This window comes from Cucumis sativus, chromosome 3, assembly GCF_000004075.3.
Source record: "Cucumis sativus cultivar 9930 chromosome 3, Cucumber_9930_V3, whole genome shotgun sequence".
Lineage (NCBI taxonomy): Eukaryota > Viridiplantae > Streptophyta > Magnoliopsida > Cucurbitales > Cucurbitaceae > Cucumis > Cucumis sativus.
Genome location: NC_026657.2, coordinates 26,536,224 through 26,563,228, shown reverse-complemented (window position 1 = coordinate 26,563,228; position 27,005 = coordinate 26,536,224). Strand labels below are relative to the sequence as shown.

Here is a 27,005-nt window from a genome sequence, read left to right as displayed (position 1 = left end):
AAAGTGAAATCCATAGTTGACGATATTTGTTAATTATAAAAGAGAAATAAAGAAGAACGATGTTTACATATATATGAAAAAAAAAAGGACTAAAAAGGTAAAACGTGATGCGCTCAAAGTAAAAAGATATCAAAACCTTTTGAAATGCTCTATAAGGTCATCCTAGGATGCCCTAGAATAATCTCTAGATACCATAACATTTTACATTACCGGAAAAAACAAACTCGATAATCCAAATGTTCATCCATGTAAATCTTGAAATCCCAAAAAACAAACATCTCGGGTTATAAGTTTTGAGATTTCAAATAGGACATTAGATTTTGAATCCACATTCGGTCCAATATAATGTTAGGAGTCAATTATGTTGTGGATTGTAATAGAATCATTAACATGGTCTTTACTTCCTAACAAATTGAGTTGATTTGATTTTTTGTTTGGGAGATTTGGGTTTGTTTTCTTAACATTCAATATTTTTATGAAGAAAATTAGATATGAACTCTTGAGCAGTTAATTTTCAAAACTTGGTTTGAAGGTTGAAAGCATTTATAAAAAAATGGATAAATATATAGAAATTAAAATAAGTCCAATTGTGTTAATATATTCTTATAATAAATGAGTGGAAGTTTAGTGTTTTCTTACTGCTAGTTATTATAATATGTTATGTCATGCATGTTGATGGTTTGTGTAATGGGGCTGGTGATTTTGTGAAAGACGACGTATTTAACCGACATTGAATGTATATAGTTAATCAAAGTTATCTTGCTATATAGTATTATATTATACATTGAAATCATACTGATTACCACCAAATTAAAATCACCTAAAATTTAAAGTTTTAAAGAGAAAATTATAACTAAACCATATAGATAATTAAAAACTAGTTCTTGCTGAGTAGAATTAAAAATACATGGAGTACATTTTTTCCAACCCTTGGGGACAATTGTTAAAAAGGGTAAGAAGATCATGTGAGTTTATGGCTATTGGCTATTTAAAATAATACTCTATCTACATTTTACATTATTATTCAATGGGTTCTGACCCTTTCAATTCACATTCTTCCAATTATCATATAATTACCTCTCATCTTCATCATCTTCATTTCTCTTATCTCTTCTCTCTTTCTCCTTTAGGAATCTCTTCAATGAAGCCATTTGAGAAGAATTCTTAGGGTAAATTTTCTTTTGCAGCATCATCCTCAACATCTGTCCATTTTTGGGGTACATTATTCATCAACCATAGTTATATATATATATATATATACATACACTCGATCAATTATAAAAGTATAACAATCAAACTTAAAAGTATTAGCAAATATAACACATTAAGTGATATAACTAATAAGAATCTATTAAGGATAAATTTTGTTATATTTTAAGTTCTTGAAAATTGTTATTACTTATATACATTCAATTATGAAGAAAAATTGACAAAAGTCACACATCCTTGATTTGTGTTTTCAAAAGTAGTATATATTTTTTAAATTTAGAAAGCTATTTTTCTGGACAAATCTCAAGCGAGATCGACCACTGACATTTTCCTAAAATATTAAAATTTTCAGCTTATCGACTGTTTTGGATTTTCTAGATGCATCTAAGTAGACAATTAGACCGAGATTTACCATTTTTCAAAATCTCTCTCATCTTATTTAATTTATTTTATCTTTTCAAGAAATTATTCAAATATTCCTGAATCCAACTATTTTTTTTTCTTTTTTTTTTGTAAATTATCAATTTTTTCTTTTCCTAATTCTTTCTCTTATTCAACCCATGAAACCTCCTCTTGGAATTAGGAAATGGAAAAAATAGTAATTTACAAAAGAAAAAAAAAAAAAAAAATTAGACTTGCCAAGGTTTGAATAACTTTTTGAAAAGATAAAAAAATTAAATAAGATTTGAAAAACGGTAGAATATCGGTTTAATTGTCATGCACGATGAAAACCAAACAAACACAAACAATAGATAGGTTGAAAAATTTTAATATTTTAAAAATCTCACTATTTGAGACTGATCGAGATTTTTTCGTGAATGATCGAGAAAAACAATTTTACATGTTTAGAAAAATGAACTACTACTTAATACGAAAAACAAAATTGTGTTAGATTGCCAATTTCACAAGCATTAACCTAACAATAATATCTATGGCAATAGTTATCTTTTGAAATAACACATTATTGGTTGTTTACGTACCTTCTTCATCGTTGCGTCTTGCGGTCTGTCCATGAAGTTTGGCGGTGGCGACGGTGGCAACGGTGCAAAACCGCTCCCACATATAAAGATCTTCTTAATCAAAAATGATACAGATCTCTTCACAATGGATATGCGAGGATCATTGTTTTTCTCAACATCACCTTCCCATTCCCTCACCACCAAACCAACGTTCTTTTTCACAATTTGTTCTTCTATTTGGTCATCATCAAAATCATCACTTTCCTCTTCACGAAGTGCAGAGTTCTGCTGCCAAAGTTTTGCCAACTCCTCTTCTAATTCGGGGACACCTTCAAGAGAACCGTCGTTGTCATCGTCGGTTTCATTCAATGTAGATTTAGCATCGATGATAGCGTTTTCGTCATCGGTCTTCACTACTTTCAACTCGTTAATATTGTTGCCAAAAGTTCCAATTGCTAGTAACCCAAGAGGCAAGGAAGCACTGGATTCTTCAGCTGGTTGCTCAATAGCTGGTTTGTTTATGATATGGCATATGTATATATATATATCATAATCATGTAATGTAAAATAATGAGTTAGTAGTAAAGTAAATATTTTTTGATTACTTGAAAAAATTAAAGTATAGTGCAAATTAACATTACTTGAAGGGTTTGAAGAATTATATGATCCTTTGTTCTGAAATTTTACTTTTCCTTGGAGTTTACTTTGCATCCAACTCAACAACTGAAACCCAAAAACAAAATCACCAAAATTAAAGGGGTTATTCAGAAAAAAAAAAAAAAAAAGGAGATCAAGAAAAAGAAAAGAAAAGAAAACAAACAGATAAAACACATGCAACATTTGTTTAAAATTAAACTCACCTTCATTTTGCAAAGGAAATGCCTTGGAGGGCAGCTACTTTAAAGCTTAAAGTATATGTATAGTGGTGGAGAGAAGCCTTTTGGGGGGTTAACTATAAAGAAAAAACCTTCATTCAAAGATCCAATTAAAGCTTAAGAGGAGAAAGTGGGCTACTTTAAATTTCTTTCACTGGAAATATCAAATTAAATTACTTTTTCTCATCTTTTCATATCTTTCCCAAATGATTAATAAAATAATCATTTGTTTTTTCAATTTTCAATACATGCCCATTGTTTAAAAAGTATCGATGAGATTACCAAATTTGATTAGGGTAGTTGGGAGAGAGTTATAATTTAATTAATTCATGTATATCTTCATAAAATAATGTTTATATAATAGATACTATGCTTACTAGATTTTATCTTAACAATGAAAACTAAGTTCTAATTACTCTTAATAAAATTATAAAATCTAAATTTTGCTTCCCCGAACTAAGAATACAATTTGTTCTGAAAACAAATTTTATGATCATATATCTAGATAGAATAATTAACTCTATTAATTTCCTCAAACATTATTTGAAAGTAAGAATGTGTTAATTAAATGTTGATGGACAAAAGTGGAGACGTGAAAGGCCACTTCAGTAGTAGAGTGTATGGTCTATAATTAAAGGAGTAGAGAAGTAAGAAAAACAGAAGCCACACACCCAGACAGATATATATATATATATATGTTAAAATAAGGGGAAAGAGAAGGGAGTATGTATTTGTTTGTATTTGATACACGTGGTATAGTTATGTTTTCAAGATTAAAAAAAAGAAAAGAGATTATTGAATTAATATTTGAGGGACATATGAGAGATGAATGTGGAAGACTATGCTTCTACTCAAAGTTTGTGTCGGCCCTTTCTTACAATGCTACAGACTTACTGTCTTTCCTTTTTTGAACCCAAATCCTCTTCCTCACAAACTTTATCATCTTCATTCATCTAACTTTAATGCATACACATATTCTTATATTATACACTAATTAGGATATCACCATTTATAAACTCTAACCCTTTCCTTACTGTATACAGTTTACACCTTTTGTTTTAGATATTGAACAATTAAGATGAATTCAAATGCATGCAATCATTAATTAATTTGGTTTAGGAGAGCATAGATTAATACTTTTCCAAAATTATGTACCCAGTCTTTTGAAGACTGTGAGATATTGTTAATAGACCAACTCAAATTATTTACATATCAGTTTTACATATCCAATCTTCCTCAAAAAAAGAACCAAAAAAGAACATCCATAAAGAAAACCAAATTATTTCCATGCTTCATAATTCATATTGTACTTTTCAGATTTTATGATTTGTTTTGAAGAGGTATCCTATAAAACGTCTTTGTGTAAGAAAAAAAAGTTATATATACACGTCTAACTTCAAACTTAATATATATAAAGTAAACGACGTCCAATATATTTTTTATTCTCTCTTAAATTTGTAGGGAATTTTGGGATGCTAAAAGTTGAAGTTAGAGCCTACTGATTTGGATTTGACTTTTTTTTTTTTTTTTTTTTTTGGTTTGAAATTTCAAGAGATGTGGGAAAGGGAAAGAAGACATTCACATGGGCTACCTAACAACTTTGGATCTCCATTTGGAATGAGATGAGAAATATATATGTTGGGTTCGTAGAAGAATGTGAAAAAACCAACATTTTATGTTATGTTTCCATTTCTGGAATGGTGTCTTTGTTGCGTTAATTAATTTCTTCTTCAATTACGTTTACAAACTACAAGGCCTCGTTTGGCGTCTAATTAAATTCATCTATAAAATTCTTTCTATCTACTCCTCTCTCCAAACCCTATCTCCTACCCCTCTTTGGGATATGTATATAACTGCTCTTTAGGTTTTAAGGAAGTGATCTAGAATTTCTTTAGATGAAAATCATTTCGTAGCTAGATATATATCTAAGTTGTTTTTGAATTTAAAAGTGTGACCTAAAGAATTTTACTTTAGGTCTAAGGATATCATGCTCATACATTAAGTGGAGTGTCCCTACATCTATGTTAAGAAATAACTAAAAAAGTTAATGAAGCTTAGAAGGACTTAGAAAGATTATTATCGAGGAAAAGTAATACAAGTATCATATTAAAACATGTATATTAGGTCGTTTTATTTTCATTAATGTTTATATAAGTGTTATGGTATGCATGTTAATAAAAATGAATGATTTGTTACATTTGTTAGATGCATGTTATAGGATTTAATTTCTTTAGTATAAAAGGTATATATGACATAGGAATTAAAATTTATGATAAAGAGAGTTACACAGATGGGTAAAATTTTAATTTAATTGTTTATATAAAGGCTTTAAAACTCAATTGAAACTTTATGTTCATATCTAATAAGATTAGAAATAAGGTAATATTTTATTTGTTTTAATAGGATTAAAATAAAAAAATAAATATTGACTAAAAGACTATTGTTCAAGGAAAGTTGAATATAGGATTGAGATATTTAAGCTGACCGAAAAGCAAATGAGAATAGGAATTATGATAAATATGATAAGTAATTAGTGATATCAGACGATTATCTTTTTTTAAATTTGTTACTTTTACAATTTAGAAAATGTAGTGATATGAATACTACTATCATTTTTTTTTTCTATTTTTGCTATTTTTGCAAACATCTCTACATAAAATACTATATGGGCATTTATTTTTTTAAAAAAATAAATTGTAGTATGTTTGATAAATAGGTGCACAAACAAGGTAATTTGTACAATATATCGTCCGATGTATTATATGAAATGATATACGTGATGTTGCTGAGCAAGAAATTTTGGCCAATTAAATCCTGCCACATCATCACAACAAATATTCGATAATTATATTTTATTGGATCTTGATAGTTAAGTTTACTCAATCCAACCCAATTCAAGTACAATAAGCCGATTAGACAAGTCCAAGCTCAACAACCAGATGGATCCAAGTCCAAGTCCAAACCCAATAAAGCAAATGAGTCCAAGCCTAAGCCCAACAGGCAAATTGGTCAAAATCTAAGCCCAACAAGCAAATGGGCCAAAGCCCACCTAAAGCCCACAAAATTTCTCTATAAATTGAGACCTTTATCATTCATTTGAGGAGGTCTCTTGTTGAACGAAGAATTGTGAAGTACTGAAGTTCTGAAGAATTGAAGATTCAAACTTCTATAAAGCTCTCAAGACGTGCAAATTCTTATCAATTTCGAGATCATCATCTTCTGAAAGATTGAAGACTTGAAATATCAAACTTTCCTTGAATTCCAGAAGACTGAAGCTCAAATAGACTTACAACTACAACATCCTAAAGACATCAAGAAATTCTAAGTTTTTATCTTGTATTCGAGAGAAAGCATCAAAGGAGTAAATACTAGAGATTGTATTCACAATATTCATCAATATACAAATTTCAATTCCACGAAATTCATTTCTTCGAAATCTCATGTGAATATATATATATTTATATTTTCTAATATATTTGTAAACAAAAAAATTGTTATTTATATTTACATTTTTCAATATATTGGACTTAATTATACTTGAGATATCAGCTTAGAGAGATTGCTCTACTTCAGTTAGGAATATAGAAGAAAATAAACAAAGCCTTCTAAAATGAAGGAAGACGTTGATTATAAATATTCCATAATAAATTAAAATAAAATAAATTACAAAATTTAAATTTCAAAAATTCTTTTAATAAGAAAATAATTTTAGAAAATAAGATCGTTGGTATAAGAATGAGACACAACTGATATAAGTATCTACAGTAATAAGACACATGCACATGTTTAGATATATATTTATATAATATTTAGAATAATTCTAACATAATTAATATATTAAAAAATTGTATATTTTTTATTTAAAATTTTGACGAAATTAAAATATGATAGAGAATATATAAAAAAAAAATTATTGAACTTTAGGACAACGATGATATATTAGTTATAAACTAGGCTAATTTCATACATCTCTTGGTATTTTCTCTCACGCTCTCTCCATTAAAGTTCATATCGTGAAATTTATACTTAGCCTCATGATGCTCTAAGTAGGACGTGTTTGTATGAGTCGATATTTAATTTATAAGTACCAATATTGTCTTTTCTTTTGGTAGGCTTACTGGGAAGGAACTATAGGATCTAAAATGGAGGGTCACAGTTAGAATAAGTCATCAAGTAAGTTAATGTTTTCTAGCCTAACATAATGGTATCTCAACGTCGTAGGAATAAAAGTTATTCTGGTGTATTGTTTGGTTGAGAGTCTCAATTCATTGAAGGAATAATCGACTTACCATTCCACAGCTTTTAGTTCTAAATCACTAAAGTATAATTGTAAATTTAATGAATTAAGAGGCCGTTTGTTTTTTAGAAGGTAGATAACTGAAATCTTATATATATGCCCAGAATTATAAATATATGGAATTCCAGATGTCTGACATCTTAGATTACAATGTTTACCTTGTAGAAAATTTTGTAGATATGTTTGAGAATATTTTGATTACTGTGTTTGTTTGAGAATGTCTACTACTAAAAGAAAAAGTTTGCATGACTAGAAAAATGTCATTATCACATATGATGGTTTTTTTTAGTCATGTGATCCATCGTCAATGTAAGTGTATAGATGACTTTGAGAAAGTGTCATGATTAGACTTTCCACGACACCTAATTTCAATCAACAATAAACGCATATGGACACTTAATATCTATCATGATACTGTATTTTTAAAACAAATTTATATCGTCAACATATGTCCCAACCATTGATTTTTTCTGTCAATTAAACATTTGCATTGACATTGAAAACATGTCTCCAAATAATAACGTCGTTATGGTGATATTATCGATTCATAATTGAATTGTGATAAGTGACATTTAGGGTTTAGAATCAAATGTCAAAAAACTTAAATGATATATTGTGTTTGAACATGACCACACGTATGTAGAACTCCAAATCAAACTTTATATTATTAACATATACGACCACAAGTCATTAATACTACAAAGGTAACACAATTTAACATTACATATTCTTAATTAACATAAATATTATAATAAGAGTAGGGTCAAATGAAACCTATTTGTTTGGATGGAGGGGGGATTTCAAGTGAATTATATGTTTATCATTCAAAAAAAAAAAAAAAAAGGGAAAAACTTCATAAACGTGTAATCAGTACAAAATTTATGTGTAGTTTGAATAGGCCTTAGTATTTAGAACTTGGTGTCTGCCAAACTAAATTAATGGCTTCAGGTTGTATTTGAAATATATACTCTCAGATAAAAGCTATCATATTTAAAATTGTATCGTTGTAATGATATGACTATCTATGTCAGATTGAAAAAATGATCACAATAAATATTTTCATGACAAAAAATAAATGTCACATATCCAGTAGTATTGACAAATAATGAATGTCATTGTTTTATATTTTATGACAATAATTAACTGTCATCGGTTTATATATATTCGAGTAATTATCTGTAATTCTTAGTATATATTGATGATTGTTATAAAATGTCACGAACTTATAGAACTTGACATTGTTTAATTTGCATGTCAAGATCAACATGTCCATCATGGCTTTAATCGAATGTGAAGAACAAGTATATAGCATGACGATCATTGAATGTCAATAACACGTCTATCATGACTATAATTGTATTTCAAGAACATTTTTACTTTGACAGTTTTTTTTTTTAAAAAATCAAATGTCATATACTCCACTATTACTACATTTTTTTTTACAAGAAAATACATTAAATGACAGTCCCTATATTTATTGTCGTCTTGCCATTACACAGACCAGTTCAAATACAAAATACTTCTAATACAATACACCCATATGAAAACAAATAGTCAACAGTTTAATATATATACATTATAATACACTTTCTAATATTTGTATAAAATGATCAACTATAACCATTTTTGGTAAAGGGTTTACAATGAAAGAATAAACAAAGATGCCTTTTCCTACAAACAAGCTTAAAATAAATACATTGCAACCAAAATTTTGCTACCATAGTCTTATAAATCAATCAGTTGCTCTAATATGGCTTCACTACTCCAATGGATTATTGCAAAACCTAGTAAGAAACAAAACCACATTTTAGAGTACGACTCTACACATCAATATAGCAATATAAGAAGGTTTTATACCCTTTGTAATGCCAACACGAGTTACCAATTCTAGCCCTAAATAAAAGGACAAAGAAATCGAATATACTTCAACTAATTATTAGTTCATAATATATCTCAAAATATTCCCCCTCCTAGTATAACTTTGAAGTCATTTAAACTAATATCAATAAAAAGTCGTAAGAGTAACATTAAACATAACAATAACTTGTTGTAAAAAGACCCTCATAATTGTCATGTAAATGTCAATCACTTAACGTGATAGCTTCACCACTATAGTAGATCAGATTTGTCCAAGACCAAATAGAAACACAAAATTTACACTTTAAATCAACACTATGAATTCACTCTAAACTACAATATAGAGTTTTGAAATACAATAACACATAGTAAATGTCAAAGAAAATCCACAAATTTGTATCGAGAGTTTTGAACTACAGTAGAAATCAATATTAACTCTACGAGAAAAAGAAACCTAAGTACAAATTTGAACACAATTGCTTTCGTCAAAGTTGAAGATATAGAATCATTAGCACGTTGCATTTAAGAGACAAGGAATAATGACATTTAGAAAAAATATACCTAAATGAGAAAGTTATACAATCACAACCCATTGCATTTAACAGATATACAACCTCTCAAAGTGTTTCTTTAACAAAGTAGGAAAATGAAAGCAAATAAATCTAACAAGCAAAACAAAGAGAAGATAAACAAAGAGGGAGAGTTCTATTGTTTCTTTCTTATAATTCTGCATCTGCTTCTAAATTGATATTTCATCAATTCTATATAATCTATCAAAATCTTAGTTCCATCTGTTTGGTAAACATTACATCAATGAAATACTTTCCATTGTAAACATATACAAACAAAACGTATTTAAACAAAATCACACTTGAACTAATTTATCAAGAAAAATAGAAAGCAATCTTGTATAATATATAATTGTATTTAGTAACGATACTTTTACTGTAAGGTTTTAATCTGCAGAATTGAAAAATCTTCGGAATACACAATAGAACAAATTTGCATTCATTATCTTCAAATTAAAGGATCTAAATCCATGATAAATCTTCGATGTACTGACAATTTTTAGCATGGGACTATAGAATAATTAAGAGAACTTGATATTGAACAATTGAAAGATAATTCCATTTGAATAGTTGTTTCTCAGAGTCTTGACTACAAAAAATATCATGGATATAATTTGTAGGTGACTAAAAATTCTAAATTTACGATTACAACATCCTAAGTAGGCGAATATTCAACACCTATACATGATATGTTAACCAAAGATAATCACCCTATACATGACTCTCAAGTGTTTCTTTAGCAAAGTAGAAGATCATAGTTGAAAAACTGAATGCAAACCAGTATAAATTTTAAGATGAAATTGTTACTAAAGAGACTTGAATGATTATACTAATTTCACTTTAGTTGCTAAGTTTTCATATGTACATTATACTTTTTCTTACTTGGCAGCAAAAACTATTTTACTCTAATCAAAAGAGACCTAACAAAACACATATATGTTCAATTTGTCCACATCCTGAATAGAATATCTTAAAGTAATTGAAGTAAAGCCAAAAGTATAAACCTTGACTTCCATTTCCATGAATTCATGCAACACCTTGTTTACAACTAACAAAAACAAGGATTACAAGTAATGGATAAACCAAGATCCAAGCAGCAATCAAAGCTCCAAACACATTCGAACCCAAATGATGTTGGTCCATAGCAGTAGTCCCTACAAAAAACCAATCACCTGTATAGTCTTCATATTATCAAAATGCAAGATAACCACATCTCAAAATACTGCACATTTGACAATTTTTCCAAGAGAAGGAAATAAAAATTTCATACCATAAAACAACAATGGTATTCATTCCATTATATAAATCTATTTATGTACATAGTTCGGAACATATACAATTCCTTCAAAAGTTGGAACTAAAAGTCAATACATGAGATTGTTGGTCCATAATTGAAATGTCAATTGTTTTCTAAAATATGACATGTTTTCTTGACATAATGTAGCTACATCTAAACCATAAGCTTCATATTCGAAATACTTAATGGTAAATACACCACAATCACTATTGTTGCGTTGCAGTGGAATGGAGTCAACAATAACAAGTGGCCAAGGTTCCTTGTGTGTTGATGATCCGCCTCTCCTAACAAAGAATCCAGTAGTATCTAGCAAATTTGGCACCATCTCTCGAATTGACATTAATATACTCATATCTTCGGCACTCGTAAGCGAGGAAAGCAAATCTCATACCTTAACTTGACAATTTACCAAGTCCAAGCATAATAGAATACAATGATTGGCATGGATATTGAATGGAGAGTAAATGTAATCAACATTCGCTAAAGGATCTTGAAAGTCTTGTTTTGATCCGAAAACATAGTCAACCAACCGATACTCCTCCTTCCAGTGAAATGGTCGATTCTCTTTAATACATTCTTGGTATTCAGGCCACTTTGCAACTAATAGTTGTTGGAAAGAAAAAAAATACACATGCATGTATATATATCCCATGTCAGACTGAAATACAATAAGATAATAAGACGAATATCAAAAGAAAATTCATTACATAAAGTATGGTTACGAATACAAACCATGAAGAGTGTGTCTACAGTTGTGAAGTTTTGAGTAGAAGGTATCATGACCGTCTTAATGTTGAAGCGAATGAGAAGAAAGAGTGCATCCAAATGCTAATAGAAACAAAAGAAAACATTTAATTGGGTTATGCAATCAAACCAACTTCCTAAAGCTACTATTTTTAGTTAAAAAACATGGTTTTACTAAGTACTCTAAAACTGTAAAGAAGAAATAATAAGAAAAGTCCGTACCTCATCTGCCAACCACCGACGACACATGAACAAGTTCTGAAAAATTCATTCGATTTTTTTCCGTGAAAATTTTCACGCACCTCATCTTTCGTACGCTTGTCTGTAGTCCAAGCTCTGAGTTGATCTAAATGGGCGTCAGGTATTTTGTGCATAGAATCATAGACGGATGGTTGAGACTGAGATGTGGTGGTGGTTGATTTTGTAGACCATTTAACTAAAGTTGTGAAGGGGGTTGACAAGTAAACACTTGTACGCTTGCTACGTGCGGGCCGAACATGTGGTCATTTAGTGGATAAGCGTTTTATTTCCATGACGTCTGAATCAAAATAGGTAAGACTTTTTTCTCCAATTTCCTCGTTGAAATCGTCAATGACGTCTATTGGCTCCTCCAAACCAATATGAACCTTCTTATCCAACTCGTCCATTGTGTCATCCTCCTTGCGCTATGCTTCGACACCCTATGGAAGGTCAAAATGCATTAGTAAGGATAATGATATAAGCTAATCATCAACATTAGCTGTGTCAAAATAAAGCATTAGTAAGGATGATTTTCACCCCATTACACAACATTGATTCCTAACCTTTTTTTGAAGTTCAACGTGTTTCACTCCATCACTTGTGTCATCCTCCTTTGGCATCCTCAACCAAGAAGGTGTATCGGGTGTGTCAACATCTTCGGTCTGGGCATCATGACCTTCAAATTCCGTGCATTCTCCTTCTTCACCCTTTGGAAATGTAAAAATGTATTGGTAAGGATAACTTTGAAAATGTTAAACAAACTTTACTTCCTAACCTTTCTTTGAACTTCAAGGTGTTTCAATATAGTCGACAACATTGATTTTAGGCTTCCACGTTCATTCTCCAGAACCGCTACTCGATATTTGAGTTTCCGAACAACTTCTTTCATCTTAGACTTCCACTTCTTTTTCTTACTCTTTTTACTCTTTTTGCAGTCATTGTCATCATTACTAGCTTCTCTTGGTCGTTTTGAATCACCATTCTTCTGAGAAACGGTGTTAGATGGATGGAGTTTCTCAACAAGTTCCTTTGAAGACATTCTTAGATGCTCCTCCTCTTTAGGCATCATCTCAATTACCGCATTAATTATGAACTACAAAGTGGAAAAGAAAATGTAGTTAGTCAAAACAAAAAGGAACAAAGTCATGCATTTGGTAAGTTAGTTACTGTTTGTTGATACTTACCATTGGCGAGCCAAACACCTGGCTCTGTAGGACATGAGGCTTTGGCGATAGTTCGCACACCCACCTCAGCATTCGTGGTATTGCATTGTTGCTTACTTTATGTACACCACATTCAGTGATGGTTCGTATAGACTCATATGCCCAAACCTATTCCATGTTCGACAAACCAAGTTTAGCAATTGTCCCAAGATATATGTATATATAAATTTACGATTACAACATCCTAAGTAGACGAATATTCAACACCTATACATGATAAGTTAACAAAAGATAATCATCTATACATGACTCTCAAGTGTTTCTTTAACAAAATAGAAGATCATAGTTGAAAAACTGAATGCAAACCAGTATAAATTTTAAAATGAAATTGTTACTAAAGAGACTGGAATGATTATACTAATTCCACTTTAGTTCCTAAGCTTTCATATGTACATTATAATTTTTCTTACTTTTCAGCAAAAACTATTTTACTCTAATCAATAGAGACCTAACAAAACACATATATGTTCAATTTGTCCACATCCTGAATAGAATATCTTAAAGTAATTGAAGTGAAGCCAAAAGTATAAACCTTGACTTCCATTTCCATGAATTCAAGCAACACCTTGTTTACAATTAACAAAAACAAGGATTACAAGTAATGGATAAACCAAGATCCGAGCAGCAATCAAAGCTCCAAACACATTCAAATTGTAAAGTGGGTGCCAATTTTGAAAAATTACAAATAATGTACTAAGGGTGATCTTCAGAGTGTCCAATTTGAAATCAACAAGCTCGTGGATGACTGAGGAAGTACTCAAATTGCGCCTTGCAATTCCTGCAAATTCTAAGCCCAAAAAAAAAAAAAAAAAGTTCTTTCAACACGGACTTATATTTCAATAATGATTATGCCTTCCTAAGATAAAATATAAATGTGTACATTAATCTCCAATGTCATCCAGGTAGTACATATATGTTAACGTTAGGTAAGAACTAAGAACTTACAACACTGTACTCTTTTAGTTCCTTACAAAAATGCTCTTAAACATTAGCATATGTATTATTCGTCTTCAAAACATAACTTACACCAAAATAGGTAACAAAATAGTTCAAAAAAGTTAATCAAGTATTTGATGCTAAGCATAAAATATACGTGCGAGACTACAAACTCAGCCCATTCAAACCACATAACAGTCAATGTCATCTTGTGTTTAACTACGAGGTGAACCTATCATTTGTAGACAATAAAGTAGTTCTAAACGAGTTTTGTTCTTAATAAATTACATTACGATAGTTTTAAAATTGTTATGCTTACTACATCTACGATCAAAGTACTCTTTGACAAAATTATGTCAAGTATAAATCGCGTGACATAACTGCATTCAACTACTTCTGATTGCTTAGGACACCGTGGAATACACATAGAAATAATCATATGGTATGTTAAAAATAATAAGTATTTTACAACTATCGTAACGGAAATATCCACATACCTTCATGACCTTCCAACTTGGTTTTCTCTTCTTCGAGATGTTGAACGGCCTTCAAAAGGATGTCGATATGTTACCTACTTAAAGTAGTGGCATATAGAAAAAAGAAATTAACGATATAAGTAAGCATCACATACATTTCAACTACTTTAGATATATCAGATATACCTTGATCGATAAAATTTTTTAAGAAAAGGAAACAAAGGATTATCTAGTTTAAGTGCTAACTCTTTATACTTGATAGAAATGATGGTTGCATTTGTTTGAATACAAACTCTTTTTCTTGCACATACTCAACATCCACCATGTAGCTATTGCTTTCTTAATCTTCAAATAAATAACTCGAAGGGGTGATCAATCTTCATACTTGAGAGAAAGTCTAGCATGCCAAATATTAAAAGTAGACAACATCTAAGTAGAAGATAAATTTGAAAAATAGGTGAGATGATAAATAATATCCTCAAACTAAACTAACATGATTAACTACACGAATATCTAACGTAACAAAACGAACAAATAACACACAAGGCTTCTGTACCTACCTATTTTTATCCTGCCCATATTATTTAAAAAAAATAATATTAGTAATAATGAGTAAACTTTTATTTATTTAATTTTAGAAAAAGGTAAAAAATTAGTAATAACATAATATCTTATAATATCTCATTTTTATGAAAATAAATCAATTTATTTTAAATAAAATATTTTAATATCACGTTTATCTTATTTGTACTATTTTTTAAAAAAAATAAATGAATTTGTTTTAAATAAAATCTTCTAAATTCACTTTTCACTTACTTAAATCATTTTAGGAAAAAAGAAAGTCGATTTTAAATAAAATTATTTTAATATCAATTTGATTTATTAATTTATTTTTACAAAATCTTAAAATATCTCATTTAATTTATTTTACAAAAATGAAATTTTGTTTTATTAACATAATGTCAAATTCTGATTTTATTCTTAATTTTTTTTTAATTTGTGGCACACCGCATTCTATAAATAGGAACATTTGTCATTTGAAAAGTGGGAAAGAAAACTGCTTAGAGAAAAAAGTTGGTCAAGTGAGTTTGTAGAAAGAAAATTTTTAGAGCGAATGTATGTGAAAAAAAAGATTATACAAAATGTGAGTTTTTTTATTATCTTCATTACTTTATTGTCTTTTACTTTTTACTTTAACTTAAACAAATCAAATCTCAAGTTAAAATAAATTTAGTTGGATATTGCATTTGGTAAGGATTTAATACCAAGGATTCACACCTCATACAACAAGTAATTTCTTTGCTATTCGAATCCTTATTTTTCTTTTTCTTTCTTAAAAAATAGAGAGAAAAAAAAAAGAAAATGTAAAAAAAATTAGTATTTTTTTACTACTTTTTTTCTTTCTTTTATCATCATTTAAAAAAAGTTATTTAGTCTTTTTCTTCTCTCTAAACATGGAGAAAGGAAACGACATAATAAAAATGTTCGCTTTTTTATTTATCCGTATTTTATTATTTTTTGCTTAAATCCCAACTCTTAACCTTTATTTTCTTTTCTCTGAAATATTAGGGAAAAGAATGAGGGTAGATAAAATTTTATTATTATTATCGTTATTACTATTATCATTATTGTTTTTTATTGTTAGTGTTTTATTTTATTATTATTATTTTACTTTTTTATTTCGTTACTATTACTGTTTTTTTGGTTTAATTTTACTTATTATTGCTATTATTATTATTATTATTATTAATTATAATTGTAATTATTATTACTATTATTCTTATCATTTTTGTTTTTATTTCTTTTATACGTGTTGCCATTTTCTTTTCTTTATTTATTTGTACTTTCCTTCTTCTCTTCCTTTTCTTTTTCATTTCCTCGTTTTGTTTGTTGTTATTATATTTCTTTTCTATTACTTATTCACATTTGTTAGATGCAGTTAAATGTAACTATTTGTATTTAATTTTTGTTTATGTTTTAAAATCCTTTTAATTTAAAAGTTTTTATGTTTGATAACCCATAAATTGGATATCTTTGATAACCGAGTTCGGTGAATGCAGCTTAAATTTAGGAAGCTTCTTTACTCAGATAAGAAATATAATTGAGATTCAACCGCTTGTAACTTAACTCTAAAGTTACATTAACAAGTTATCACCATAACTTAAATGTATAAACTCAGACTCCCCTGACTGTAAACTTGAATCTCCTCGAAGATGAATTCAGGCTTCCCTGAATTCATTGACCGTAGTACAATTATCTTAGCCTTCATTCATATTTCTTATCAATCGATACTCTGTTAAATTTCTTGACGATCTTCAATAATATGTCATAATGCAAAAGGTAATCGGTTTACCTTCTTACATATTCTTCACCAAAAATATAAACTTCTGAACTAAAAATGAATTTTAAGTTCAGAACTTCTGCTTTTTAAAGAGCCAAGAAAGAAGAATCTCTTTACGATAAAATATTCCTAAATTATATGAGGAATATCTTTTATCTTCTTCTTTAAAGGAGATATTTAAGAAAGATCTTTTAACTACTTATTTATAAATGATCCTAAAGATAAGAAAGATATTTTATCTTTCTTTCAATAAAAATAAAACTAATTTCATATTTGTCAAATAATCTAACAAATTTCTCATTCATTTTCAAATTTAACTTGAACATTCCATTAGTGGCATAACCCTTTCTCACAAATACATTATTTTTTGTTAAGGAAAATAAGTTTGATCCTATAGTTTGCGTGAGCCCGACTTTGTTGAGGAGATATCCTGAGACCAGACTCTTCCAAATTTCAAGAGTGTGCAGAACTTCCTTCAGCACAAACGTCTTGCCACATGTGAATTTTTCAGTTCTACGTACTTCTCCTCTGTTGGCTACTTTGGTGGTGTGATGATCCCCTAGAAGGATATTCTTATCATTAGTCTCATTATATTTTTTAAATAAGCTAAAGTAGACATGGCAAGATGCACCAATGTCTAGCTACCAACCTTCAGACCTTCCAATCACATTTACTTCTGTGATCATAGCTGCTAAATCCTATTCTACCAAGTTTACCTGCACAACACGACGATACTCATTTCTATAGTTTCTAGCTAAGTGCTCAAGCTTTACAGTTATAACCAATAATTTGTATCGTACTTCTAGACTGGGGATTCAGAGTGTTCTTCTGTTTGTTGGAACCTCGTTTCATTTTGTTCCCTTTTGGCTTTAGGTTTGGTTTCAGATCTGTGGTAGTCTTTCTAGGAATCACATTCACCTCTTCTTCTTTTTTTATCATGTCTTATCGCCTACTCCAATATCTTTAAACACAAATTAAGGCTTTCTAATGAGAACTCCTTGGTTTTGTGCCTTGAAGTGTTCTTGAAATCCTTGCATGGTGGAGGCAGCTTATCAATAATAACAACTTGAAATTGATCATCAAGTGACATACCTTCGCTGATAATTTCATGTGCAATCTTTTGAATCTTGTGGGATTGAGCCTCCACAGATCTGTCATCAGTCATTTGATAGGGGCATTTGCAAAAAATAGCTAAAAAATTTATGATAATAGGGTACATGTCACTACATTTTCTAAATTTCAAAAGTTGCAAATTTAAAAGCATTAATTACTTTTCATATGTGTCATATTTGCAATATTAAAAAAAGAGTGCTATAAGCTATTTTTTTCTAAATTTTTTTGTTATCTAATGCAATTTTCCCATTTGATACTACAAGTATCTGCTTACCACGTACTTTTTGGACCTAGCTTCCATAGTATCATATTTCTTCTGTAACGAGTCCTAGACTTCTTTTGTTATTGACATAATACTGCAATAATCATACAACTCATCAGTAAGACCATTTATAATTAAATTCTTACATATGAAGTCTGTCTCTATCCACATTGTAAGATTGTTGCTTTACTTCTCTGTTGGATTGGTTTCTGGAACGAATCTTTGGCTTTTCAGTGGAACATGCGGCGACAACTTTCTTCAAGGTGAGGAAGAACAACATTTTTTGCTTTCGTTTCTTAAAGTGTGCTCCTTCAAATCGAAAAGGACAGTTTAGGTTAGAGAACATCAAATTGCCTTGGAATGGTCTGACAATCGCAGTAGAATGGAACATCTTAGAATTGTTGTTGCAAATCGCCTTGAAGGAGTAGTGCATTGTGAAACCTTAACGCCTAGACAGAACGCTTGCTTTCTCATCTTGTATCTCACATAGTATTTGTGTATCTTGCTTGGGTAAAAATGGCTTCTATAGTTAGCTCGCATACTTATTAAGTTACCTGTTCAAAATGTGTAATGATCAATTTGCCTATCACTTGGTCAAAATGCCTATTGATCAAGTCGGCGCATTAGTCAACGAGTGCGTTCTGCAATATAGAAACAAGTTAGAATATAAGGGGTGAGTGGTGAATCTTGCTCTCTTTAAGACATTTTACGACCCTAATCCTTTGTGCAAACAGATTTTATTCTCTCGTCGTCCCTAAGATAAAACAACTCTTGTTCTTCAATTATTTATGCACTGAAACTAATTGAAATCTCAACACTCAAATGAACACTTTGTTTGCTCAGAAAAATCACAAAAGGTTTTGAAAGAGTGTAGCAAAAATGGTTTTGAAAGAGGGTTTCTTAATTGTAATTTGCTCACTCTCAAGATAATTAAAGAGGTAGATGTGTTTATATAGTGTGAGGAAACAAATAGAGACGTTGGAAATTAATTTTGAAAATGTTTGTAGTTATGGAAAGATTACGTTGAACATTAAATACAAAATTACGGTAATAAAATGTTTGATTATTTAATTGTGTGATAAAGATCATGACATTTATTACATCTCATATCGCCTACGATGTTAGCACATGAAATGAGATATTCTAGCATTTCACATAATTAGTACTATCGCGTAGTTATGATCAATATCACATAATTGAAAACTATAGGGAATAGGACTCTCAAAGCTATCATTCAAATAGCTTGGTCCTATCGCTTATCGCTTATCGCATCGCCCATTTTTATCATGAGTAAAAGAAGTTTTCATTCAACAGTAATTTACTTGAACATAACTTGATCAAATCAGTAGGACCTTGCATAGCTTACATAAACGTTTTAGCTTAAGCATGCACCTTTGGCTCAACCTTGAGCACCGGTTATGAGTGTGATCTAGTTTTCTGATTTCATGCACTTAGACAATCACAATAAACGATAGTTCTCAAATTTTACTTAAGAAAAGGGTTGTTCCAGTGTGTTATCAAATGACTTAAGCTTTCAAGTGTTTTATGTTGGTTAAGTGATCAAACATTGCCTTTTAGTTGAGGCTGGTTAAATAGAACTTTACTGTTTGTAATATTTGCAAATGATTCTGCATTGTGGCCAATATGCCTCTTTGGTTTTGTTGATAAAACTCTTGAAATGCTATTGATCATCCATATTAGATAAGCATGACCATGGGAACAGTTTGGAAACTTGGAAATTACGGGGCAACTTTTAGTTGGGAATATAGTTGTTTTTTAAAATGATTGATTAGTTTGGATTGATCATATGTTAAGAAAGCAAAATTTAATCTATGGAAATAGATTAAATTTTGTGGTTTGTGTGTAGAGTAGAATTAAGTATTATTGGTATTTGTTGAAATAAAGTTATTTTATAGAAAAGAAATAGGAAAAAAGAATTTTGTAGAAGTGAATTTAGTAGAAACATATTGTTGTTCCTTTCCTGGAAAGTCGGTTTGATTGCGTTCGTGTAATCTTGGGAAAAATAGGAAGAAAGAATTGGCGCGTGTAATTGACAAATTATAGTTACGAAACTCTAACCCCTAAACAAAGTTCCATTCTCTCTTTTGCTTCGTTGCGAATCAATTAAAACTCAACTGCTTTCCCCAAGCAGCGATCGAAACCCCCAAAACCTCATAACTCTTCTCCACACTATAAATTCCGAAATCCTTCCCAACCCCAACCCCCCATTCTTTTCTTACGATTTCCGGCCACCATCGTTGTTTTTCGGGTACGCATTCTCCCTTCATTGTTCTTCAATTTTGCTGATTCATTCCTTAATTCCCGATCCTTTTTGTGTTCTTTGTTTCGTACTGGACATTTCTGTAATTGAACTCTCCTCATATATGCTTTTTATGGTAGAATTTCATATATCTTCACGGTTTTTTGTTTCGGTTGCGTCGATAATATGGAAAGAGAAGATACCGTGCATTTCTGTTGCACCCTTTGGAAATTTTACTCCCACTGGATTGTAATTATTGTAACAAAGAAGAATTGAAGTTGAAAACCCCTTGCATGTATGTGTCAAGGGATTGAGAAGTTTCTGAAATTTTGGGGTTTTCGTCTTGAAACGCGTTCTTTTACCTGCTTTCTTGCTCTAGGGGATACAAGTTCATGGCAACTGCAACTATGGCCACGGCTGCTGGTGCAGCTGCACTTCTTTATTATACATTGAACCGTAAGTTGCACTCAAGTGGAGATCAAGATGATGGGGATGTAGATGGTAATGATGCTTCCACTCATGCTCTTCTTGGAGGTGATCGAGTTTCTCATAGACTGATTCAAGCGCCTGCTACATGGCTTGAGACAATTTCAACATTATCTGAGACCTTAAGGTTTACATACTCGGAGACTCTTGGAAAGTGGCCCATTGGGGATTTGGCATTTGGAATTAATTTTCTCTTAAAGAGACAGGTATGGAGCTTTTTGATGATTGAAGACTTTTGATGAATTAATAATGTGTAGTCTATTGTATGTTTTAAGCTGGTTGGTTCTTGCTTTCACTATGTCTCCGGTCGAAACTCAAGGTACTGATATTAATTTGTTTCCGTTAGGGAGTTTTATTCATCTTTCACGTTGGGTTACGTGATGTAGTGGTCTTCATATCATTTGATCTCTCATTCTGCTAACGTATGTAAAATTTTGTATGATGAGTCATTATGCTCCTGTAAGAATTTTATTGTTGTTTTACCTTTCATACATTTACTCAGAGGTAAAGAAATGTCTAAACTCTTCTATTAGTTTTCTTTAAACAGAAAAAATTGTAATTATGTTATTCATATGTATTTATGGAAGAAGAATAGAGGTGAGCTAATTATATTATCATTGCATATCAAGGGGCTTAGAGTTCTTGGTTTTGGCGGAAAAGAGAGGATGGTTATCCATTTTCACTTGGAAAGACTTATTATATGGTGCTTGGCAAGGCCTACTTTATTGTTGGGTTTGGATAAAGATGACTTTTGAAAAAAGGGGAGTTTTAACTTCTCCAAATTAAGATTTCTTTCTTAAAAACTTTGACGTTTCTTCTAGTGTGTAATGGGTATGGTGGATTATTGAGGAACTTCAAGTTTTTATCTTGTATCAAATAATAGGATTATTCACTAACGTTAGTCTGGTTTTTATTGGTAATTTATAAGATACAAATTGTGAAGGAAGATAAAAATGGTTATTCCATATGAAATTCTTGATTTAGATGTAGTTTGTGGAATTGGGAGGTTCTTTTAGCGTTAATGTAGTAGTTCTAAAGGGGATGATATTGTAATTCTTTTTCAGGAATTTTTTTCGAGTACAATGTTGTGATTTTAATACTTTAAACGAAGATTTTTTTTCTTCACTACAATTTTTCACACGTCAATCGAAAACACTTGCTTTCTTTGAATAGAAAAAAAAATCCTCAATAGAAGAAGTTAATGTTTTATCTGAACAATCTAAATTAATTAATTTCTAGTGCTGCTACATTCTTTTCGGTTTGGCCTTTGATAGAATGTGCTTATTTGTGCAGGGGAACTTACATGTAGGCAGCGTATTTGGTAATGAAGACAGTATTCAGCTAAAGGGAACGGAAATGATTACTGAGCTGAAGTACCTCTTGCACTTATTGACTTTGTGTTGGCATTTCTCAAAAAAACCATTTCCGCTGTTTCTAGAAGAAACTGGTTTTTCTAAGGAAAATGTTCTCCTTCAGGAACCAAAAGCAGGAGTAAGTCTTGATGAATTTCAGATAATTGAAATAGATATTGTACAGTATTTGCTCTCCCACTCATTTTTGTTACATTTATTATCCACATTTATCACATTTATCCATGAACTGCAGATTTTGAAGCCTGCTTTTACCATTTTAGTTGACCATAATACAAAATGTATTCTCCTGTTGATTCGTGGAACACACAGTATCAAAGACACTCTTACAGCTGCCACTGGAGCTGTGGTGCCATTCCATCACAGTGTCGTGCATGAAGGAGGGGTTAGCAATTTGGTTTTAGGATATGCGCACTGTGGAATGGTTGCAGCCGCTCGTTGGATTGCAAAGCTGTCTACTCCTTGTCTTTTGAAAGCTCTTGGTCAATATTCTGGTTATAATATTAAGGTTGGATATTTCTTCTTAGTTTACCATGATACTTTTTAACTGATAAAAAGTAGACAAATGAAAAAGATCAATGGAGTAATCATGTGTTGGTTTCTAATAGGTCGTGGGGCATTCTTTGGGTGGAGGAACAGCTGCACTTCTAACTTATATTTTAAGAGAGCAGAAGGAGTTATCAATTACTTCTTGTGTTACATTTGCCCCAGGTCTGTATTAGTTTTGGATGGTTTCTCTGTGGTTTTTTTATTATGCCCATTATACATGACATGATGTTTGGACTTCTCATTTTTAATGAATCGATCATGTTACTAATTAGCTTTAATCTCTGCAGCTGCTTGTATGACATGGGAACTAGCAGAGTCAGGCAATGAATTTATCACTTCTGTGATTAATGGAGCTGATTTGGTGCCCACCTTCTCAGCTGCTTCAGTAGATGACCTGCGCAGTGAGGTATGTTTCAAGTTCATCTGATTATTGAGCAATATATTTGCTTCATGTTACTACTTTATGAATTATGTGTCTTTTTTTCCTGAAAAATTTCAAATAATATTTCATCTTTTGGTGAATAAATTTTTAAGTTGTTAGAGTTCAAGAATGAATGTGTGTGGATCGATTGTGCCTAACCCATCCTTTTCAATAAATAATAACGAATTAAAATATGTGCCTAATCTGTTTGTATACATTTTGCCTGATAGAGTTTACTTGGCTTTTTATATATACTATGGAAAAGGTTGTCTGTTAAGGCATATGAAGTTAGAATATATGGGCACGTGTGTGTTCTACTCACCAAGATGAATGAAGTTTAGATAAACACATTTAGTTAACTAGACAACATTCCTCTGAAATTGTGCTCAAGCCATTGAAATTTCTGGTATAGGTTACTGCTTCTGCTTGGGTAAATGATCTGAGAAATCAAATTGAGCGCACTCGAATTCTTAGCACTGTTTACCGTTCTGCTTCAGCATTGGGATCCCGTCTCCCATCCATAGCGAGTGCAAGAGCAAAAGTCGCTGGTGCAGGAGCCATTCTGAGACCAGTCTCCAGTGGCACACAGGTAAACATGCGTTGTGCATATTAATAATTTTAGGAGAGCTGAAATTCGATAGAAATTTCGGAATGCACGAGATCTGGTTTGAATTCTTAATAGTTCTCTGAAATGTAGGCTTAGGACCTTGTGATCATCATTTAGACTTGAAATAGACAGGTCATCCAATGCAAATAAGATGCCTTTTGTTGTGGAGTTATCTTGGATTCCCATGAAAATGGATACCGGAGGGGTTTTTTATTTTATTTTGATTTATTTTCCTTCTACTATAACGTGGAATACACGAACAGGCATCTTAGCATGTTTGTACTATTTAAAAACTGTAGAAATACTTCAACCACTTTATTATATAAAGAGCTTAGTAACAGAAGTTTAGCCAATAATTAGTTAACAGTGAAATCAATACTAAAATCAGTTTAGTACACCTGATACATAACACAAACACAATCATCTTAAGCTATGAGACATCCAAATTCTTGAACAGTTAGACACAGTTACATACCGGACATCTAAAGATACTTAATATTCTTTGGGGGGTTTTATGGGAGCTTAGTTCCTGTGACTTGTATATAATATTTAAATTTATACCTTGTTGTGTTTTGTATTTCTGTAGGTTGTGATGAAGAGAGCGCAGAGCATGGCTCAGGCAGCATGGACACGACCTTCACTCCATTTATCATCTTGGTCGTGCATAGGCCCACGTCGTAGAGCCATGGCTTCTCACTCAGTGGCTGAAGAAGGTGGAAGTTCTCCAAAACCATCTCCAAGAAAAATGGAATCTTGTGAGCCACTTAGATCATCCCCCGAAGAAACTGTCGAAGCTATTGAAGCTATTGAACCTCCTGAATCTTCCACTACGGCGATGCAATGGAGTAATGAAATCGAATATTCCTATTCTGAGGAGATAAATCCTGAGGGTATCACAGATGAGCTTGAGGATGATGGTCAAACCCTCATGGGCAATATTCAAGATGAACAAATGACGGAAGTTGAATTATGGCAGCAACTCGAGCATGAACTATACGATAAGGGCGAACCTGATGTTGCGGAGGAGATAAGAGAAGAAGAAGCTGCTGCTATGGCAGAAGTAGGACAGTCTGATACCTCTGCTTGTGGAATTAAGGAAGCGCACAGATTTTTTCCCGCTGGGAAGATCATGCATATGATCGATATCCAATCAGATGCCCCTGATTGTGAAAGTGATAGCAGCAGCTCCAGATCCAGCATCTCAGAAAATAGCCCCCTGGCGGAGTGTAAGATCGGTATTTTCCTTACATCAAGATCATTGTATAGCAAACTCAGATTATCTCAGACAATGATAAGTGACCACTACATGCCAGCTTATAGAAGACAGATAGAAAAGTTAATTAAAGAATTGGAGAAAGAAGAATGTTTTAATCTTGGAATGGAAAGGTAGAGTTCTATAGAGAAATGTGAACATTTTATTAAAGAACTTGTGTACAGAATAGGATTTGCAGCCCCCAATTGATTTAGAAAACGGATTTTCTTATAGCGCAAAAGTTTTCCACTACTGTGGTTGAATGAGGTAATTACTAATTACTTGTTGGCAGAGCTGTGTTTCAGAATGTTATCACAACTGATGCAAAGGTATCTTACTATTTCATCAAGTTGTTGATTCATTTATTTGCTTCTCTTTTAATCTAGTTTATTTCCTGTTTGAAGATTTGCTTCTTCTTTCTCATAAAATTTTAATTTATAGTGAATTTCAAATAGTTGTTTTTTCGTCTTATGTTTTTTCAATTTCACAATCAGTTTGTTCAACATGAAAGTACGTTAGAGGATATGAAGAATAGGGTTAATTCAAAAGAGAAAAAGAATGGAAGCCTTAATCCCATATTCCCAACTGCGGGAAATTTGATGCTTTCGGGGGAAGATGAAAATTGATACTCATTGAGTTGAAACCATGGCTGAAGGTGACGGGAGACGTTGGTGAAGCTTTTCTGGTTTGCTTGATGTTGTTTGCAACCTACCCGGATGAAACCCTGACCTTTCCATATTTATCTCTCAATCAAACATGTGAAGTGACCCCAACTCCAATTTTTGTTCTCTTAAATCAAGTCTGCAAAACTTTATCATAAACGAGAGGGTTTTCTATACATATAGTCTAAATAAACACTTTGTCATTACCAAAGACGCCAATTTGGAGCCCATTTGTTTTTAAAGGCTATGGTGCTGTGACTCACCCTAGTTTGCTCAACCCACGTCTCAAATTGTTGTTTCTTAACAATTTCACATGATCAAAATTCTTTCCCCACACATTCTCTTGAGGGGTTCTGTTTGAGCCAATAATTTCCTTTTTTTGGTGATTGTTCCTCTACTTATGACTTTGAATTTTGAATGAACTTAATATCTTCCTCTCTAATCAGAATATTCTTACTATTTGAGTCTACTTAGACTACACCATATGCCAGTTTAAAAGTGAAGTATTTTGATTCTAAATAGGGTGAAAAAGATTATAAAAAAAAAAGGCAACAAAACTTATGGGGGGATGGGAAGAGGCATAAACTGTAAACAGATGTTTTGCCCTAACTCTGGGAGTCAAAATTTTGGGAGGTTCTGATGCTTGAGAATGAGAAAATTGTGTATGGTGTGTAGTGCTTTTGAAGATGTAGTGTTTTTTATAATGTTTTATGAACTGTAGAATCTTTCGTATGGCATGAATCAATTTTTTCTACGACTTTTGAATGAAACATTGTTACAATATAAGAATAAGACATTTGTTTCCAACAATCAAGATATTGTGCACCATTCGAACATAAATGTTTGGTATACACAACATGATAATATTTGCAATCATGACTTCAAAGATGAAGATACGAAGTCTAGAAGTAAGATACGAAAGCATGAAATAACACAAGAAAACAAACACTACGACAACCAATAATGGCCGGATGAAGTCGTCGTGATAGAAGTTGAACAT

At 31.3% G+C, this 27,005-nt stretch overlaps 2 protein-coding genes across 2 annotated transcripts; one reads left to right on the top strand and one right to left on the bottom strand.

Moving 5' to 3' along the window:
- Nucleotides 1–863: 863 nt before the first annotated feature.
- On the bottom strand, nucleotides 864–2,947 carry LOC105434935. The gene is made up of 3 exons (XM_031883275.1): nucleotides 2,810–2,947; nucleotides 2,190–2,677; nucleotides 864–1,202 (listed from the first exon to the last, which is right to left on the bottom strand). The coding sequence occupies exons 1-3, from the start codon at nucleotides 2,877–2,879 to the stop codon at nucleotides 1,074–1,076; spliced, it is 687 nt and encodes a 228-aa protein (XP_031739135.1). The 5' UTR covers nucleotides 2,880–2,947; the 3' UTR covers nucleotides 864–1,073.
- Nucleotides 2,948–20,371: 17,424 nt separating this feature from the next.
- LOC101203983 (hypothetical protein) lies at nucleotides 20,372–25,746 on the top strand. Its single transcript, XM_004144383.3, has 8 exons — nucleotides 20,372–20,667; nucleotides 21,038–21,350; nucleotides 22,438–22,635; nucleotides 22,750–23,022; nucleotides 23,123–23,225; nucleotides 23,351–23,469; nucleotides 23,897–24,073; nucleotides 24,678–25,746. Exons 2-8 carry the CDS (start codon nucleotides 21,051–21,053, stop codon nucleotides 25,479–25,481), a joined length of 1,974 nt encoding a protein of 657 aa, XP_004144431.1. The 5' UTR covers nucleotides 20,372–20,667; nucleotides 21,038–21,050; the 3' UTR covers nucleotides 25,482–25,746.
- The last annotated feature ends 1,259 nt before the right edge of the window (nucleotides 25,747–27,005 follow it).

Excerpts from the sequence above, each read along its gene's own strand:
- LOC105434935 (XM_031883275.1), bottom strand. The coding sequence starts at position 2,879 with ATGCAAAGTAAACTCCAAGGAAAAGTAAAATTTCAGAACAAAGGATCA. Across the intron at positions 2,678-2,809 it reads TAATTCTTCAAACCCTTCAA|CTATTGAGCAACCAGCTGAA; the intron begins GTAATGTTAATT and ends TAAACAAACCAG. Across the intron at positions 1,203-2,189 it reads AAGACGCAACGATGAAGAAG|ATGTTGAGGATGATGCTGCA; the intron begins GTACGTAAACAA and ends AAAAATGGACAG.
- LOC101203983 (XM_004144383.3), top strand. The coding sequence starts at position 21,051 with ATGGCAACTGCAACTATGGCCACGGCTGCTGGTGCAGCTGCACTTCTT. Across the intron at positions 22,636-22,749 it reads TTCAGGAACCAAAAGCAGGA|ATTTTGAAGCCTGCTTTTAC; the intron begins GTAAGTCTTGAT and ends CATGAACTGCAG. Across the intron at positions 24,074-24,677 it reads CAGTCTCCAGTGGCACACAG|GTTGTGATGAAGAGAGCGCA; the intron begins GTAAACATGCGT and ends GTATTTCTGTAG.